A 20,323-nucleotide genomic window follows, 5' to 3' on the forward strand; every position below is an offset into this window, starting at 1 on the left:
GTGACAGCCAGTGACGCGTCCTGACCTTCCTGTCTTCGTCCCGCATCGACTTCCTCCCTCATCTGTCCAGCCCTGGCGGCCACACAAATTACAACTTATGGGCCTCTATGAGGAAGTTGGGGAACACAGCCAATTAGATTTACCGCTCCTACTTTCCTCTCTCTTTCTTTTTAATTCTCAATTATTTCTCGTGTGATGGAAGACGTTGACAGATGAAGAGGGAGAAGAGGAGAAAATAGATGTCTCTGTCAATTTGGAAGGGAAGGCAAACCACATCGGACACCGGGGCTTAACGCCAAATCAATGTTGTCAGCAGCTGGCACTTAAAGGAGCTACATTAAAGTTTAAAAACTTTGGAGAGGCTGGAATTAAATCCAAATGGGTTCGGGTTCCCGATTCGGGAGTATCTTATCGCCTTCTCCGGGATTTCCATTAAAATCAGAGGGAATGAGACTTGACAGAGTCCTCTCGCTCTCCTGTAGTCCCGAGGCCTACTCACTCGCTCTGTCTGTCTCGCTCTCTTTCTCTCATCCCAAGGCCTACTCACTCTCTCTATCTTTCGCTCGCTCATTTTATCTCTCTGTCTCTCTCTATTCCTTTCTCTCTCTCTGTATTTCTCACTCACTCTCTCGGTCTCTCTCTCTCTCTCATCCCGAGGCCTCGTCTCTCTCTCTCATCCCTAGGTCTCCTTACTCTCCCTTTCTCAACTCTCTCTCAGCTCTCCATGTCTCTCTCTCTCAATTTCAATATAATTGTCTCTCTCTTTCAGCTCCCCGTGTCGCACATGTAAATGGTAAAGAGCAGGCAGGTACTCAAATGAAATCTTGAAGCCTCCCATTGCCCAAAGCCTTTGACTGTCTCTTTTTTTTATTGTACATTAGTGCCATTCAACTTTAAGAGCGGAATATAATAAAGTTCAATTGCCCTCATTCAACCTACTTAGAGAAAGGCTAAGGAAGAATGTAGTGTCGGTTCAGTGGGAGTTATTCTGAGCTTCTTAGCCTTTTAGCCACTGCTAAAGCTGCACTGAAGTGGACGCTTAGAACTGCTTCCTGTCTCAACTATGTTTGTTGTTGTGGTGGTGGTAACTCACTTCCTCCCCCCGTTCCTTCTCTTTCTCCTCTTCCTCCTCTTCTCCCTCTTTCTCCTCCACCTACTCATCATCAGTCACAACTCTGAAACCTGAGTAGAAACCTACTTCTCATATGTAGTGTGCAACATTTGACTGACATCTGTCATGATCAACCCATATTATCTCTGACTTTACAGTAAGACATTGAAGGCAGCCGTAATGGCACTTTTAACCAGGACCCAACTAAATACACCTATTCACATGTAAACACAAAGCTAAGGTGACAAACTAGCACGGGTAACCCATATGTGTTCTTACAGTATGTCTAATTTGTTTGAATAAAGATCCAGGCTGCCTCCCAAATGTTTGCTTTTACAGGCATTTCTCTACACCCACAATAACATCAGCTAAACACATGTATGTTGACAAATAACATTTGATTTGATTTGATGTCACCCTATTCCCTATTCGGTGCACTACTTTTGACCAGGTGCCATACAGTTGCTCTGGTCAAAAGAAGTGCACTATAAAGGGAACAGGGCGCCATTTGAGATGTACCCAGATAATGTATTCTCTAGTGTTTGGGAACAGAACTACAGTCTGACTGTAGTTGAGATATGGGAGAAATAATGGGAAAATCTGTCAAAATGGCAACCAACATAACTAGAGTACCCTACAGTTCCTTCAGAAAGTATTCATACCCCTTGACTTGTTCCAGATTTGTGACCGGCCGGCACGATTCGGTCTTATGTAGCAACATTTGAAATAGTGTTTTTTACATTGGATAAAAGTAGAGACTAAATGGTATATCATACAATACATTTGAGGAACAATGGGAAAGTAATTCTGCTTTGAAATGTGATAAACTTGTAACCTCACACCTTGAATGTTTTGGTATCTACTGCAGAGCTCTTCTTTGTCTACACTCAACACACCCTCTTAAGCTTTAGCCCCACCCATCTCTTTAAGGATTCACGTAAGGCTATGTATTAAACAACCAAATATTTCAAGACTAAAGGCTGGTTTATACAACAGGTGTGTTTGTAATTGTAATCTGGAGTGCCAGAGCGTGCTCTGGGCATTCATAAACTCAGAGCTTTGTCAGATTGTCCGTTTGTAAATTCAGAGCGTTTCACTCTCGGAGCGTTCAGAGTGCACACTGGACGCTCTGGCAGAGGAGTAGGGTAGATCTGAGCTTTCTGACCTAACAACAGCTGTCATGCACCCAAGCTAACTGGCTAATGTTGGCTAACTTGCTAGCTACTTCCTGACACAAATGAGAGAACAGCTCACTCATTTTACTCACCCTAGCAGAGCTGTTTAGGATGATTTTATGTTATCAGAGCATTGGTGACTGCAACTGTGCTGCTGGCAACAATTTAATTACGCTTTTTTACCAATGTTTACTGACACCGGCCGTATTCAACAGGTTCGTAAATTCGGCTGTTATTCTGCGCTCTGGAATACTCAGACGAGAGTCCTCTGAAATCGGAGTACATAGACATAGTCTATCGACAGTTGTCGCAGTGACATCATAAACATTCTATTGAAATAGTTGCTTGCATAGTGGAGTCTTTTGTTTTGACATGTAAGCTAGCTAGCTAAACAACGAACCATAATCCCAACTGATAATGTTACTACCATGCATGAATCTGCAGATCGCTAACCAGCCAGGTTCACTGTTAGCTAGCTAACATTAGGCCTTAAATAGCAATGAAAATGTCTCTGAGATACAAATAATATTACTACGCAGATCATACACTTAACGTTAGCTAGCCAGCCAGCCAGCTAGCGTCAGCTAGCTAGCGAACAGTACAATTTAACTTGAAATGAAAGCAACTTTCTGACAAAATTTGAAACGTGTAATGGTGACTAACTCCATTCCGTACAAATTTGCGCAACCACAGCATTCAAACGAGGTTGCAATGAAATCTAATGGGACTGTAGCGACTGTGTTGGCAACAAAATCCAGGGTGTGAACTAAGTTTCGATTCGTTGATTGACATGATAATGGACTAATAGTATTCGAGAAAGGATGAAAAAACGGACCCCTCTGACGCGGTACGTTACATCGTGACGTGTCACTACGTAATGTACGGCATGCATTTGCAACTAATTTTGTGCCGTACAGCCTCTTTCCACCAGGGGTAGGCCTTCTCTCGCATATTAAAAATATTAAAAACAAGAAAGGGACAGGGTAAGGGGGATACCTAGTCAGTTGTACAACAGAACGCATTCATTTTTGCGTCATCACTGCAGGTCATCATGGCTCTCTAAAGCCGCGACTGCCGCTGTTTACTTCCGCCCTAAAAACCCGATTCAAATTCGACACAAACCTTCAAATAGGTATGTAATGACACATTATATAAACTCATTATAGTGTTTTATTTACATTTTAGATGTGATAAGTTGGACAGATCAGGTGAAAAAAAGCTGTTTCACCACACTTTCACTATCTCGCAGTAGATTTCGCTTCCCCACTCGCCATTTTTAAAAAGACCTGATGGAGCTCATTGCTTTCTTCAATCATGCGGAGACGGGCAGCATGGAGGTCTCGTCGTTGATTTTGCTGGAAAGGGGAATGGTATTCATATTACAGTTGACCTTGAAGTATTAAAAAAATTTGTGCGCTAAAATAAAGTCAATTGTACGGAATAGCGCAATGTACAAAAGTGTGCTAGTTACCGTTAATATCTGAACATGTAGCTAGCTAGCTGGACTCTTCTGCCTCTCTGTCACGAATGCCATGGTTGCCCTTAGAAGATGTAATCCAGAGACAGGTGTTTTATACAACAGCCTTCTGTGTGTTCTCTTTTCGACTCCGTCTGCATATTTGCAATCAAACGCCAGAATTTTCTCCATCTCCTTAGCTATCATACACTAATTCCACTGATTTCACAACTCGGTCCTCCAGAAAGTGGAGAGCAACACTTATGCAGTTCTACTACGTGATGGCTTTCAAAAAAGCAGCGTTAGAAAGGATTACCTACACATACTGACCAGCTCATATTATAGACAGAAGTGTGCTATATGGCAGACCAATCCATACTCATCTCTCGGCATATCCAGCCAACTCATTATCTCAGCCAATCATGGCTAGCGGGAAGGTTTCTGACTTTTTCCGTGGCTAAACCAACTAGGCTCGTAATTTAACAATTGTATTCGTATTCACAGATGGTATACAAGTTTGTTATTAAGGCACATATAAGTTCACATGTTCAAGAAGGCATTTCTGCCAAAAAATGCATTTACTTTCAAATGGCGCTCCTGTGTAGTAGTGACGCACGGGCTACGCCTAGTTTCCAGAAACAAGTCATATTTTGTTGTTACAGCCTGAATTCAAAATTGATTAAATCTATTTTTTTCTCTCACCCATTTACTCACACTACCCCATAATGACAAAGTGAAAACATGTATTATATATTTTTTTGCAAATGTAATGAAAATGAAATACAGAAATATCTCATTTACATAGGTATTAACACCCTTAAGTCAATACATGTTATATTTATTTTGGATGCGATTACAGCTGTGAGTCTTTCTGTGTAAGTCTCTAAGAGCTTTGCACATCTGGATTGTACAATATTTGCACATTATTCTTTTTTAAATTCTTCAAGCTCTGTCAAGTTGGTTGTTGATGACTGCTAGACAACCATTTTCAGGTCTTGCCACAGATTTTCAAGATAATTTAAGTCAAAATTGTAACTAGGCCACTAGGCCTTCAATTTCATCTTGGTAAGCAACTCGAGTGTATATTTGGCCTTGTTTTTTAAGTTATTGTCCTGCTGAAAGGTGAATTTGTCTCCCAGTGTCTGTTGGAAAGCAGACTGAACTAGGTTTTCCTTTAGGATTTTGCCTGTGTTTAGCTCTATTCCATTTTTTTATCCTAAAAAACTCCCTAGTTCTTGCAGATGACAAGCATATCCATAACATGATGTAGCCACCACCATGCTTGAAAATATGAAGAGTGGTACTCAGTGATGGGTTGTGTTGGATTTGCCCCAAACATAAAGCTTTGCATTCAGGACAAAAATCAAAAGTTCATTTCTTTGCAACATTTTTTGCAGTTTTCCTTTAGTGCCTTATTGCAAACAGGATGCATGGAATATTTTTATTCTGTACAGGCTTCCTTCATTTCACTCTGTAATTTAGGTTAGTATTGTGGGGTAACTACAATGTTATTGATCCATCCTCAGTTGTCTCCTATCACAGCCAATACAATCTGTAACTGTTTTAAAGTCACCAATGGCCTCATGGTAAAGTCCCTGAGTGGTTTCCTTCCACTCCGGCAACTGAGTTAGTAAGGACGCCTGTATCTTGGTAGTGACTGGGTGTATTGATACACCATCCAAAGTGTAATAAATAACTTCACAATGCTCAAAGGGATATTCAATGTTATTTATTTTTACTATTCTACTATTACGTACCCTTCTTTGCGAGGCATTGGAACACCTCCCTGGTCCTTGTGGTTGAATCTGTTTGAAATTCACTTCTGGACTGAAGGACCTTACAGATACAGTAATTGTATGTGTGGGGTACAGAGATAAGGTAGTCAATCCAAAATCATGTTAAACGCTATTATTGCACACAGTCTGTGCAACTGTGTCTTGTTAAGCAAATTATTACTCCTGAACAAATTTAGGCTTGGGGGTTAAATATTTATTGACTCAAGACATTTCATCTTTCGATTCTTAATGAATTTGAAAGAATTTATAAAAACATAATTCCACTTTGACATTATGGTGTATTGTGTGTAGGCCAGTGACACAAAATATAAATGTAATACATTTTAAATTCAGGATGTAACACAACATTTGTAAAAACTCAAGGGGTGTGAATAATTTCTGAATGCCCTGTATGTCATCAAACATCAGTTCAGAACAGATAAATCACAGCTGTCCAATGTTTGGCAATGAGGATGGTAACCATGACGGTGGCGAGGCCTGCGTTCTGTCTGACATTGTCCTAGTGTCACGCTGAGGCAGCAGACAGGCACAGACACACAAACGCTTCTAAAAGACCTATAGGACATTTCCATTGTTGTGTCTTTGTACCCTCTGTCTGTGTGCATCATGCCGTCACTAAACTGGAATAGGCCTCAGGTTTATTATGGTGGTCAGTACAGTACTAGGGTCTGTCACTACAGCTGGACTAGGTATCAGGTTTATTATGGTGGTCAGTACAGTACTAGGGTCTGTCACTACAGCTGGACTAGGTATCAGGTTTATTATGGTGGTCAGTACAGTACTAGGGTCTGTCACTACAGCTGGACTAGGTCTCAGGTTTATTATGGTGGTCAGTACAGTACTAGGATCTGTCACTACAGCTGGACTAGGTCTCAGGTTTATTATGATGTACAGTACTAGGGTCTGTCACTACAGCTGGACTAGGTCTCAGGTTTATTATGATGTACAGTACTAGGGTCTGTCACTACAGCTGGACTAGGTCTCAGGTTTATTATGATGGTCAGTATAGTACTAGGGTCTGTCACTACAGCTGGACTAGGTCTCAGGTTTATTATGGTGGTCAGTACAGTACTAGGGTCTGTCACTACAGCTGGACTAGGTCTCAGGTTTATTATGGTGGTCAGTACAGTACTAGGGCCTGTCACTACAGCTGGACTAGGTCTCAGGTTTATTATGATGTACAGTACTAGGGCCTGTCACTACAGCTGGACTAGGTGTCAGGTTTATTATGGTGGTCAGTACAGTACTAGGGTCTGTCACTGCAGCTGGACTAGGTCTCAGGTTTATTAACTTCTACTTGTACACAATCCCGGATCCGGGAGCACCCCCATCAGTAAAAAAGCTGACTAGCATAGCATGTGTGGGGTACAGAGATAAGGTAGTCAATCCAATTCAAAGGTACTTAAATCTTTTGTCTTGCTCATTCACCCTCTGAATGGCACACATACACAATCCATGTCTCAGTTGTATCAAGGCTTAAAATTCCTTCTTTAACCTGTCTCCTCCCCTTCATCTACACTGATTGAAGTGGATTTAACAAGTGACATCAATAAGGGATCACAGCTTTCACCTGGATTCACCTGGTCGGCCTACGTCATGGAAAGAGTAGGTGTTCCTAATGTTTTGTGCACTCAGTGTATATAGTCGTTTTGCCCCAGTTGTATGTAGGTTGAATGAATCCTATCTTGAGATGAATGTCAAGTGGGAATTTCTGTATTTTTGTCATAAAAATTTTTGTTTAGCCCACACGTATCTGAAGTTTCGATTCACATACTCTTCCACTCTAAATTGATTTGATATAACTTCTGTGATCTCTCTCTCTCTTTCTCTCTCTTGCTGTGTCTCTCTCTCTTGCTCTCTGTCTCTTGCTGTTTCTCGCTCGCTCGCTCACACACACACACACACACACACACACACACAAAGACACACACACCAACCTGTCCCCTTTCCCTCATATAAAACTTTGCCTTCACCCTATTTTACTTAACTTTCAGGGCTAAATTAGACAAAAACACGTTTTGAGGATAAACAGAGATGGCTCTTGAGACTCTTGAGATGAGGACATCATTGGTGTCGCGGCGAGGGAAAGGAACATTAAACTCACAAGAGGGTTCGTCAGAGCTCTCCCCAACAGGCCCCCAGGTGCTGTGATTGCAGCATGCATCTTATCAGCATAAAATAACCTTAACACAATTTAAAGGAGGAGATTTCTTTCTGGTTCGATTAAATCCCCCCTCTCTTCATTAGCCTACTGCTCGATTGGCTTTGGGGCATTGGAATGAATCATCAATTATATCCCTGCACTTTTTTAATACCATTTATAATTCATGAAGTTGCTCTGTTTTAATTTAGCACCGATTCAATCTCAAAAGGGCGTCTTTGTGTGTTTGTTGCCTGATGGTGTTGTTGCTTGTGTTGATGGCGTTGTGATATGAGTTGATTTTGTGTGTGTGTGTGTGTGTGTGATGTGGTGTGGTGATGGTGTGTGTGACGTTGATGGTGTGTGTGTGTGTGTGTGTGTGTGTGTGTGTGTGTGTGTGTGTGTGTGTGTGTGTGTGTGTGTGACGTTGTGGAATGTGTTAATGGTGTGTGTGTGTGTGTGTGATGTTGTGTTGATGGTGTGTGTGTGTGTGATGTTGTGGTATGTGTTGATAGTGTGGTTGTGGTATGTGTTGATGCTACTAGGGACCAGAATCATCTGGAGAGGAAAAACTCCTGGCCCTAGTTATGGCCTGGAGTTATATCATATCATTCAGCTACAACTAGGGACCAGAATCATCTGGAGAGGAAAAACTCCTGGCCCATTTTTTAAAAACTATTTGCACTCACAGTATCGTTATGTCCCAAATAGTACTCTATTCCCTATATAGTGCACTACTAGAGCCATATGGAGATTAGGGTGCCATTTGCCTCACACTAGTCAGAGAGACAGGTCTTTCCAGTGGTGCTGGTCCACATTAGTATCAGTGTGATTAATGGGACATTGTCTGAGTCAATGGAAACACTAGCTCCTCTCCATCCACTTCTTCCCATTTCCTCCATTGTCATGTGACATTCTTATGTAGGCTCATTCTGGGAGGGTAATGGACTGTGTAATGCACTCAGATGGTCCTAGTCATTTGTACCACCACCGTGATGTGTGTGTGTCTGTGTGTGTCTGTGTGCCTGCATGCTTTTGCACTCCCAGCCATCACCTCCGCAAAGGCACCACTTTCGTCCTTCAACTCCCCCTTCCTCCCATCCCCCCTGCCGACATGCTGAGACACTAAAAGGGTTTCGGTTCAAGATACCTTCTTCCTCCTCTCTTCTCCCTCCTCTTCCCTCTCTCTCTCTTCTCCAGCTGCGTCGGGAGAAATCATCCATGAAAAATGTTTTGACCGCCTATAATTGCCCGTCCCTACTCGTTCAGGGTAGGAAGGAGGGGGGGGTAGGCTAAGGAAGCTAGCATCTGCCCCATAAACATAATGTGGAGGGGCTGCTAGCACTGCGCTAGCTACGGCTGCTGCTGTGACACGGACTAATACTTACAGACACTTTCATTTGGCATGTGTGTCAACTCTAATCCTTTTATAAGCTAGCACAAATTATTTCTGCTCCTCTCTTCCTCCGTTCCCTTCTTTCTCAGTTTTCTATCTCTCCTTTTTGGGGTTATGGTATGATGACAGTGCAATGTTAGGTGTTATTTGAGTTTTGTTGTTCCATTGTGGGTCGTTGTTGCTATGGAGAGGAGGTCCTGGGGAATCTGATTGGTTTAGAAACCCCCCGGTGCCAGTGATCTCTCCTCCCATAGGTAGAAAGGGCAGAGAGAGTAATTTTCCCTATCATGGAACAATATGCTAAAATCAAATCTCCCTGGAGTGTAATATCTAATACACAAACGCTATATATATCAAATCAAGTTTTATTGGTCACATACACATGGTTAGCAGATGTTATTGCGAGTGTAGCGAAATGCTTATGCTTCTAGATCTGACAGTGCAGCAGTATCTAACAGGTCATATCTAACAATTCCACAACAAAACCTAATACACACAATCTAAACTCAGCAAAATAAGAAAATTCCCTTTTTCAAGACCCTGTCTTTCAAAGATAATTCGTAAAACTCCAAATAACTTCACATATCTTCATTGTAAAGGGTTTAAACACTGTTCCCCATGCTTGTTCAATGAACCATAAACAATGAATGAACATGCACCTGTGGAACGGTCGTTAAGACACCTACAGACGGTAGGCAATTAAGGTCACAGTTATGAAAACTTAGGACACTAAAGAAGCCTTTCTACTGACTCTGAAAAACACCAAAAGAAAACTGCCCAGTGTCCCTGCTCATCTGCGTGAACGTGCCTTAGGCATGCTGCAAGGAGGCATGAGAACTGAAGATGTGGCCAGAGCAATAAATTACAATGTCCGTACTGTGAGACGCCTAAAACAGTGCTACAGGGAGACAGGATGGACAGCTGATCGTCCTAGCAATGGCAGACCACGTGTAACAACACATGCACAGGATCAGTACATCCGAACATCACACATGCGGGACAGGTACAGGATGGCAACAACAACTGCCCGATCTTCACCAGGAACGCACAATCCCTCCATCAGTGCTCAGACTGTCCGCAATAGGCTGAGAGAGGCTAGACTGAGGTCCTTACCAGACATCACCGGCAACAATGTTGCCTATGGGCACAAACCCACCGTCGCTGGACCAGATAGGACTGGCAAAAAGTGCTCTTCACTGATGAGTCGCGGTTTTGTCTCACTGGGGGTGATGGTCGGATTCGTGTTTATCGCCGAAGGAATGAGCGTTACACCACCCTCTGGAGAGCCTTGCGTTTGAGGACGGTGCAGTTGCTGTACCAGGCGGTGATACAGCCTGACACGATGCTCTCAATTGTGCACCTGTAAAAGTTTGTGAGGGTTTTCGGTGACAAGCCACTGTTGCGCCTTCTTCACCACACTGTCTTTGTGCGTGGACCATTTCAGTTTGTTGGTGATATGTACACTGAGGAACTTAAAACTTTCCACCTTCTCCACTGCTGTCCCATCGATGTGGATGGGGGGTGCTCCCTTTCCTGTTTCCTGATGTCCACAATCATCTCTTTTGTTTTGCTCACATTGAGTGAGAGGTTATTTTACTGACACCACACTCCAAGAGCCCTCACCTCCCTGTAGGCTGTCTCGTCGTTGTTGGTAATCAAGCCTACCGCTGTAGTGACATCTGCAAACTTGATGATTGAGTTGGAGGCGTGCATGGCCACGCGGTCGTGGGTGAACAGGGAGTACAGGAGGGGGCTGAGAACGCACCCTTGTGGGACCCCAGTGTTTTCGGATCAGCGGAGTGGAGATGTTGTTTCTTACCTTCACCACCGGGGGGCGTCCTGTCAGGAAGTCCAGGACCCAGCTGCACAGGGCGGGGTCGACACCCAGGATCTCAAGCTTAATGTTGAGTTTGGAGGGTACTATGGTGTTGAATGCTGAGCTGTAGTCAATGAACAGCATTCTTACATAGGTATTCCTCTTGTTCAGATGGGATAGGGCAGTGTGCAGTGTGATGGCGATTGTATCGTCTGTGGACCTATTGTGATGGTAAGAAAATTGGAGTGTCTAGAATAGCAGGTAGGGTGGAGGTGATATGATCCTTGACTAGGGCTGGGCGATATGGGCAAAATATTATAAAAAAAATTGGATGGTGTGACGGTATTTAACAGTGTTTATAGTTTTTGAATAATTTAAGTTATACATTTGCTTTGAGTAGTGAGTGTTCCTAGGGTGGTAACACATACATTCTAAGTGATTTCATTGAGTATTTTTCCATTCTGATTGTTTATACTGTTCAAATCAACTTTTATAATTTCTGCATTTCCTGCACTCAATTGCAGTGGTGGAAAAAGTACCCAATTGTCATACTTGAGTAAAAGTAAAGATACCTTAATAGAAAATTACTTAAGTAAAAGTGAAAGTCACCCAGTAAAATACTACTTGAGTAAAAGTCTAAAAGTATTTGGTTTTAAATATACTTAAGTATCAACACTAAATGTAATAGCTAAAATATACTTAAGTATCTAAATTAAAAGTATAAATCATTTCAAATTCCTTACATTAAGCAAACCAGATGGCACCATTTTAAAAAAAAAATTTAAAAAAAAATCCGGATAGCCAGGGGCACACTCCAACACTCAGACATAATTTACAAACAAAACATATGTGTTTAGTGAGTCCTCCAGATCAGAGGCAGTAGATGACCAGGGATGTTCTCTTGACAAGTGTGTGAGTTTGACAATTTTCCTGTCCTGCTAAGCATTCAAAATGTAACTAGTACTTTTAGGTGTCAAGGAAAATGTATGGAGTAAAAAGTACAGTATTTTCTTTAGGAATGTAGTTTCTAATGATTTGAAGCGAAGCTGCCATCTCTATCGGCGCCACCTTTTATTGGCCTTTATGAAATCCATAAACATATTTAGTTATTATTATTATATGAAGTCGGCCTCCGACTGCAAGGCACTACAGAGGGTAGAGCGTACGGCCCAGTACATCACTGGGGCCAAGCTTCCTGTCATCCAGGACCTCTATACCAGGAAGGCCCTAAAAATGGTAAAATACTCCAGCCACCCAAGTCATAGACTGTTCTCTTCACTACTGCACGTCAAGCGGTACCGGAGCGCCAAGTCTAGGTCCAAAAGGCTTCCTAATAGCTTCTACCCCCAAGCCATAAGCCTCCTGAACAGCTGATCAAATGGCTACCCAGACTATTTTTGCATTGCACCCCCTCCCTTTTTATGCCGCTACTCTCTGTTTATTATCTATGCATAGTCACTTTAACTCTACCTACATGTACATATTACCTCAACTACCTAGACTAACCTGTACCCCCGCACATTGACTCTGTACCTGTACCCCCTGTATATAGCCTCGCTACTGCTATTTTACTGCTGCTCTTAATTATTTATTATTATTTTTTACTTAACACTTATGTTGGTTAAGGGCTTGCAAGTAAGCATTTCACTGTTTCACTGTTGTATTCGGTGCATGTGACAAATAAAATTTGATTTGATAATCAAGGACTTGGCCATTAGTTGACTGCTTGTGAATAGCGTGTTAGTGCAGGGTTAAAACAAATATGTGCGACAGCCGGTGGTGCCCAGTGAGAGGGGTGGGGAACTATAGTTTGATATGTACACAACTGTTGTAGAACGTGTTTACCAATGTTATACTACGGTAGCACACCACTGCTCAACCTAGGGCCCTGTGTAATGAACAGGCATGCGATGTGCCTGGATTGAAACATTTATTTAAAGCCTTTTCATCAAACTGTCCCCTTTTTTTCTTTTTCTGTCATATGGTCCAGCACCATCGCTTTCATTTTTGGTCAAATTTTCATTTCTGGATAAGGCTTAAAATACAGGATAAAATGTTGCAATGTCACATGATTGCGCAAAACACAGGGCCCTATTCCATGTTGCTTTGTGCTCTGGTCTGGTGTTTTTCGACGCAACCCTCAGGGACCACCCGTCATTTCACACATTAGATGTATTTCAACACTGGCACACCTGATTCAGCTAATGAAGGGCTTGATTATTAGTTGACGGGACTAGTTGGATCGGACGTGCCAGTGTCCAAGGACTGAAGGACTGGTTTGAGAAACACGCCCCTAAGGTACATTATCAGCTATTTAGCATCTTGTCTGTAGGATGCTGCTACCTGCCAGACCCCTGTAACGCTGTGAAGTCGGCTAGCGGCCAGGGCAGACCAGGCCACACCTGTGGAGTTAGCTAGCTAGCGAGCAGATCAGGCCAGACCTGTGGAGTTAGCTAGCTAGCGAGCAGATCAGGTCAGACCTGTGGAGTTAGCTTACGGCCATGGCAGACCAGGCCAGACCTGTGGAGTTAGCTTACGGCCATGGCAAACCAGGCCAGACCTGTGGAGTTAGCTTACGGCCATGGCAGACCAGGCCAGACCTGTGGAGTTAGCTTACGGCCATGGCAGACGGCCAGACCAGTGGAGTTAGCTTACGGCCATGGCAGACCAGGCCAGGCCAGTGGAGTTAGCTAACGGCCATGGCAGACCAGGCCAGACCTGTGGAGTTAGCTAATGGCCATGGCAGACCCGGCCAGACCTGTGGAGTTAGCTAACGGCCATGGCAGACCAGGCCAGGCCAGTGGAGTTAGCTAACGGCCATGGCAGACCCGGCCAGACCTGTGGAGTTAGCTAACGGCCATGGCAGACCAGGCCAGGCCAGTGGAGTTAGCTAACGGCCATGGCAGACCAGGCCAGACCTGTGGAGTTAGCTAACGGCCATGGCAGACCAGGCCAGACCTGTGGAGTTAGCTAATGGCCATGGCAGACCAGGCCAGACCTGTGGAGTTAGCTAACGGCCATGGCAGACCAGGCCAGACCTGTGGAGTTAGCTAACGGCCATGGCAGACCAGGCCAGACCTGTGGACTATGCACTATTAGTGGTGCTCCAGGTAATCAAAGGAAAGATGATAAAGATGGCGGCGGCTGTCGTCTCTGATCCATCATCATGCTGGGGAGAGGAGGAGGAGGGAGGGAGTCAGGGAGGGAGGGAGTCGGGGAGGGGGGAGGGAGGGAGTCAGGGGGGGAGGGAGGGAGTCAGGGGGGGGGGGAGGAGTGTGTCTGGGCTTTTGTTTGTGTTTACGCTGTTGAAGATATGCCCTGTCAGCTTGCGGAGACGCCATTACTTACACTAATTGGTTCGCTACCGCCGGCTTATATCTGACTACCGGCTTTCTCTTTCCTGGTTCCTACACTTTCTCTCTCTCTCTCTTTATTTCTCTCTCTCTCTCTCTGCAATGCCACTCTCTCCATTTAGTATATTTCTCTTTTCTCCTTCATCATGAAAATGGGGTACATGAATGATGGTGGGTAAATGCCGGGAAAGATTACCGGGTAGCGAGCTACTTAAGGCTGTCAAGGAGTGCTCTTGTTACTTTATACTTAGATAAATACATATATAAATAAATAAATGGATAAACGAATAAATATCCGTCAATAAATAAGAGGGGATCTAATGAGTTCTAAGTTGATCGCTGCCTGTTTCAATCGCGATACCAGGAGCACTCAGCTTTTGAAATACAAATCTCTCTCTATCCCTCTCTCTATCCCTCTCTCTCTCTCTCCATCTCTCTCTCTCTTTCTCCTTATATTTGTCTCGCTCCTTCTCACTCTCGCCCCTCCATTGCGTCGTTAGCGGTGTGTATGACACTTCATAAACGATACACACTCCTAGTGAAGGCTCTTCTAATGGAGTGTATGGTGCTCATTACTCGGGGAGAGGAGATGCTACTGACTGACTGCTGCTGGTTCTTCTGCACAGGTGTTGTCTCTTGACAGATGAGGAGGCCATGGTCGCATAAGGGTGTTGAAATCAGAAATAGAATCCATAGAAACCTCTAACCCTCACAATTTGACTGGTAAACTCATGGGTACTCTCGCAATGGCTGCCTGGTATGTGATCATTTCCATGGTAATTCCATTCTGTTTCTATGGTTTAACTGGACAGGAAGTGTCCCTCTGTCCTCTGGCGGCCAGTTTAGAGACACTGTATTTTACGAGTGTCACGACATGGAGAGCTAGATAGTGCAGGAGTGAGGAACCATTAAGACACTAGAATTACCTTGCTATAGCGATTGAGCACTTTGAAAAAGAGCTCTGTCTGTCTGTCTGTCTGTCTGTCTGTCTGTCTGTCTGTCTGTCTGTCTGTCTCTGTCTGTCTGTCTGTCTCTGTCTGTCTGTCTGTATTCACTTCCTTCTGTTTTATATCTTATTGTCTTTTTCTCCCTCTTTATCTCTCCTTCTTTCTTTTTCTCTCACTCTCCAGATCTTTTTAGATTCCACCACAATTCGGCTGGGGAACATTCCTCACGGGACAGCGGCGGACCCGCTGCACGGGGCGCCGGGCACCACGTACCCCAAACAGACTGTGTACGAGCTGTGCGTTTGCCCAAGCGGCAAGCTCTACCTGTCCCCGGCTGAGAAGGGCTCCACCTGCCAGACGACCAGCAACGTGTGTCTGTGGAGCTGAGAGAGGGGGGGGCAGCGGACCGCTGAACACCAGAAAGGCCTTCCCCTCGTTAGGATCCCAGTCCAGGATACCAGGAGCCCAACAGACCCTGATCCCCATCCATACTGTTCCCCATCCATACTGTTCCCCATCCATACTGTTCCCCATCCATCGATAGATCTACTTTCTTTGACAGACATTCTTCATTTATTTTCTTTCTCTGTGGTGTTCACTCTCTCTTTCTGTCTCTTTCTCATCTCCCTCTCTCTTTCTGTCTCTTTCTCATCTCCCTCTCTCTTTCTGTCTATTTCTGTCTCTTTCTGTCTCTTTCTCCTCTCTGTCTCTCTTTCTCCTCTCTGTCTGTCTCTTTCTCATCTCCCTCTCTCTTTCTGTCTATTTCTGTCTCTTTCTCATCTCCCTCTCTCTTTCTGTCTCTTTCTCATCTCCCTCTCTCTTTCTGTCTCTTTCTCCTCTCTTTCTGTCTCTTTCTCCTCTCTGTCTCTCTTTCTCCTCTCTGTCTGTCTCTTTCTCATCTCCCTCTCTCTTTCTGTCTCTCTCTCCTCTCTGTCTGTCTCTTTCTCATCTCCCTCTCTCTTTCTGTCTCTCTCTCCTCTCTGTCTGTCTCTTTCTCCTCTCTGTCTGTCTCTTTCTCATCTCCCTCTCTCTTTCTGTCTCTTTCTCATCTCTTTCTGTCTCTTTCTCATCTCCCTCTCTGTCTCTCTCTCCTCTCTTTCTCTCTTTCTCATCTCTTTCTGTCTCTTTCTCATCTCCCTCTCTGTCTCTCTCTCCTCTCTTTCTGTCTCTTTCTCATCTCTTTCTGTCTCTTTCTCATCTCTTTCTGTCTCTTTCTCATCTCCCTCTCTCTTTCTTTTTCCCCTCTTCCTTCTTTCTTTGTATTACTCTTCCTTTCCGTCAGTTGTTATTTCTTTCTCGAACCCTCTCTGTCATTCTCTCTCCTGCTCTCTTTCTCCTCCCTTCGTCATCTCTCTCTCACAGTCCTCCCAAACAAAGAAGAAAAATCAGGAATCCCTTGAAAAATGAGGCTTGGGGATAAAGCCCCTTCTTCCAAAATTTTGATGGAACAAAAAAACGATATAAAGTGACAATTTGTTTTCTCCGTTTTTTTCTATTTTTCTATCGTTCTCAGATGGAGAATGAGTGTTGCGCCGGCGCTGGGTCGAACTTGAACCGAGAGATTTGCGTGGACTGATTTGTTTTTCTAAGAAAGCGATACACAGGTGCCTTTGCTATTGTTGGTAAAGCACATCACCTCCAACGTTCTCATCCTCTTCAGTGGATCATCGTTAACTCACTGGAAAACTGTCTTTGGCTTGAAGCCTTGTCCAAATCTCTACACAGACTTCAAGTACAGTTCTTTTTTTCCCTCTGATGTTTTCTTGATAAAAAAAAGCACAAAATTATGCCATGTATATAACAATACCAATAAAATGAAAAATAAAACGATATTGTTTTATAAACACATCCTGAATCTGAGAATGCTCCAGGGTTGACTTTCTACTTTTTAATTTGAAGTGCTATGGTCATGTGTACGTAATACATTTTGAGGTTGTGGCCAATTTCCCTGCTCTGAAATCATGGTCTAATGTAACATAAAGTAATATTACCACAAAGTGCAGTATTTCTCCTTTGTCTATCAGAGCTGAATCACTAATCACTATCACTTATTTTACTAGGTAAGTTAACAGAACACATTCACATTCACATCAACAACGTGGGGAATTGTTGCAGGGGAGAGGAGGGAGGATGAATGAGCCAATTGTAAACTGGGGATGATTAGGTGGCCATGATGGTATGAGGGCCAGATTGGGAATTTAGCCAGAACACCGGGGGGGGGGGGGGTAAGTGCCATGGGATTTAATGACCACAGAGAGTCAGGACACCCGTTTAACGTCCCGTCCAAAAGATGGCACCTTATGTAAAGGTTATGTCCCCTTCACTGCCCTGGGGTAGCATCACCATGGAAAGTATTCGACCGCAATTTTTTTTATTTTAGGCTTTTAATTCTATTGAACAATACAGACTTATCATATAAGATTGGTATACCCAATCTGATGTTTATTTGATTAGGATGTTATACTCATTTTACCCTCACAAGACTCCAGTATGTCCCACTTCTGTCACAGCAAGATGACCTCATACAGCCTTCATCCAATCACTTGTGGTTTGTTTGAATCCCGTTCCCAGTCTCTTTTGAGTCTTGGTCAAAAGTAAGGAAACTGGGGAGAGTTTAAAGTTATGATATTTAACTATCCAACCACATACACATACAACTACAAACAATATGGACACAATATGTTTTGTAAGCATTAAGTGGATACATTGATTTAAGAAAAGAAAAAGCTATTTATTCATATTCACATGTATGTAAATACACAACCACGTGTTTTAATAATGATTTAAAGATATATATAAATATATATATATTTTCTTAGATTTTATGCAATGTGTTTGTAAGATTGTTGTAAAATGGCAATATTATCCAATGACAAAATCGGTTTTGAGTTTTATTTCCTGTTGTACGCCAGCTGTGTTCCTGCTTTCTGTGCATCCATACAAAACGGTTGAAGATCTAGACATAGAAACTTACAAGGTGACTCCACATAACATGACTTTGGGCCATAGCCTTTGGTCGATTAATCAAGTAGTGTTATGAGAATAGCGGTGGACATCGTTAAATGTCTTTATTTGGGAGAAGCAGTGTAACCGTTCTGCCATTGGTTTGTTCCCCACGGCAGTTACATATACTGCACCGTAGATGACATGAAACGGTCAACAGTGAGTAGTCATTTTAAGAGACTTCAATCTCAACAATGCCACCAGGCCAGGGCCTAACATGCATTTAAAACCAGAGTGAAACAACGTGGGTCAGTTTCATTGTCAGTTAGACACTCGCTCCACTTTGCTTTTATAGCCGCCAATGTTCTCCACTTGATCATATCAAATGTCACGTTTTCATTGTCTGTTTCAGTGTCACATTATGTGAACAATGTCATGTTATTGAACGGGAAAATGACAAGGAAGCCCAGCCTCTGTTCTTCTCCCTCTTTTTCTTTCCCTTTTTCCTCGCCATCTTTCTAACTCTCCCTCTTTCTTTCTTCCCAAACTGGATCCTGGCCCCCCGGGTGCATGTTTTGGTTTCTGCCCTAGCACTACACAGCTGATTCAAATAACCTACTCATGATCAAGCTTTGATGATTTGAATCAGCTGTGTAGTGCTTAGGCAAAAACCAAAACATGCACCCAGAAGGAGCCCCAGGACCGAGTTTGGGAACCTCTGCTGTAGGATTTGTCTTGGGACATGGGATAGTCATGTCCACAGAACCTATTTTGATTCATACACACACTCATATTGGTACACACATGTGTAGCCTCAGACATATCATGTTATGTCACATGCATGATTGTGGACTAACAAAACATCTTATCTCTTCCAACACACAGACACACATCTGCTCTCGCTCTCTCTCTTTCTCTCTCTCTTTCACTCTTTCTCTCTTTATCTCTTTCTCTCTCTCTTTCTCTCTCTCTTTCTCTCTCTCTTTCACTCTTTCTCTCTCTAAGATGACAGTGGCAGGATGATGAATGCGGATTTGCATCACAGCCTAGCTGCTCCCAGGCCAGCGGTTCAGAGATAGAGTAGAGGAGACAGAATAATGTTCTGTAATTTCCTCTTAACACTCAAATCAAATGTTATTTGTCACATGCTTTGTAAACAACAGGTTTAGACTAACAGTGAAATGCTTAAGGGCCCCTTTCAACAATGGAGAGAGAAAAAGAGAGAAATAACACAAGGAATAAATACACAATGAGAAACGATAACTTGGCTATATACATGGGGTACTGCGTTGATGTGCAGTGGTACGAAGTAACTGAGGTAGATGTGTAAATATGTGTAAGGGTCAAGTAACAAGGCAACTTGAAGAATAATAAACAGTAGCAGCAGTGAATGAGTCAAAAGAGTTAGTACACAAAGGGTCAATGGAGATAGTTAAATAGTTAACCAATAACTTCCCGGATTAAGTATTTTTTCAGTCTTATGGCTTGGGGGTAGAAGCTGTTAAGGGTCCTGTTGGTTCCAGACTTGCTGCATCGGTATGGCTTGCCATGCGGTAGTAGAGAGGACAGTCTATGACTTGGGTGGCTGGAGTGTTTTAACAATTTTTAGGGCCTTCCTCTGACACCACCTGGTATAGAGGTCATGGATGACAAGGAGCTCTGGCTCAGTGATGTACAGGACCACACGCACTACCCTCTGTAGCGCCTTGCGGTCGGATGCCAAGGATGTGCCGTACCAAGTGGTGATGCAGTCAAGACGCTGTAGAACTTTTTGAGGATCTGGGAGACCATGCCAAAATTGTTTCAGCCTCCTGAGGGGGAAGAGGCATTGTCGTGCTTTCTTCAAAAGGACACCAAGGAACGTGAAGCTCTCGACCCGCTGTCGGCCTCCGTTTCCTGTAGTCCACGATCAGCACCTTTTTCTTGCTGACTGTTGTGGATATTATAAAATAAGGATTTGCTGGAGACCAAGTCAAACTAAGATTATTTATTTCTGAGCTCAGAGGGAACAGTTACACAGCACAGTGAAGACAGTCTGAATTCCGAAGCATTGGGTGATAAGCACATATCTTTATAGTTTCCTGTTCTTGGGCGGGACTTCATCTATACAAAGACGCAGGTGCAAGCTGGTTTGCAACACATGATGATACTCCCAAGAACAGGAGATTATAATAGGACCGTTTCACACAG

General features: G+C 43.4%; 1 protein-coding gene across 1 annotated transcript in view; it reads left to right on the plus strand.

Annotated features, from left to right (window-relative positions):
• The window catches only part of LOC120052255 (zeta-sarcoglycan-like), a 71,628-nt gene extending 55,817 nt beyond the window's left edge, over window positions 1–15,811 (plus strand). The window contains exon 7 of the mRNA XM_038999075.1: window positions 15,374–15,811. Coding sequence (XP_038855003.1) covers window positions 15,374–15,577 — 204 coding nt within the window. The 3' untranslated portion in view covers window positions 15,578–15,811. The remainder of the gene's footprint in view (window positions 1–15,373) is intronic.
• The last annotated feature ends 4,512 nt before the right edge of the window (window positions 15,812–20,323 follow it).

This window comes from Salvelinus namaycush, chromosome 8 (assembly GCF_016432855.1).
Source record: "Salvelinus namaycush isolate Seneca chromosome 8, SaNama_1.0, whole genome shotgun sequence".
NCBI classification, from domain to species: Eukaryota; Metazoa; Chordata; class Actinopteri; order Salmoniformes; family Salmonidae; genus Salvelinus; species Salvelinus namaycush.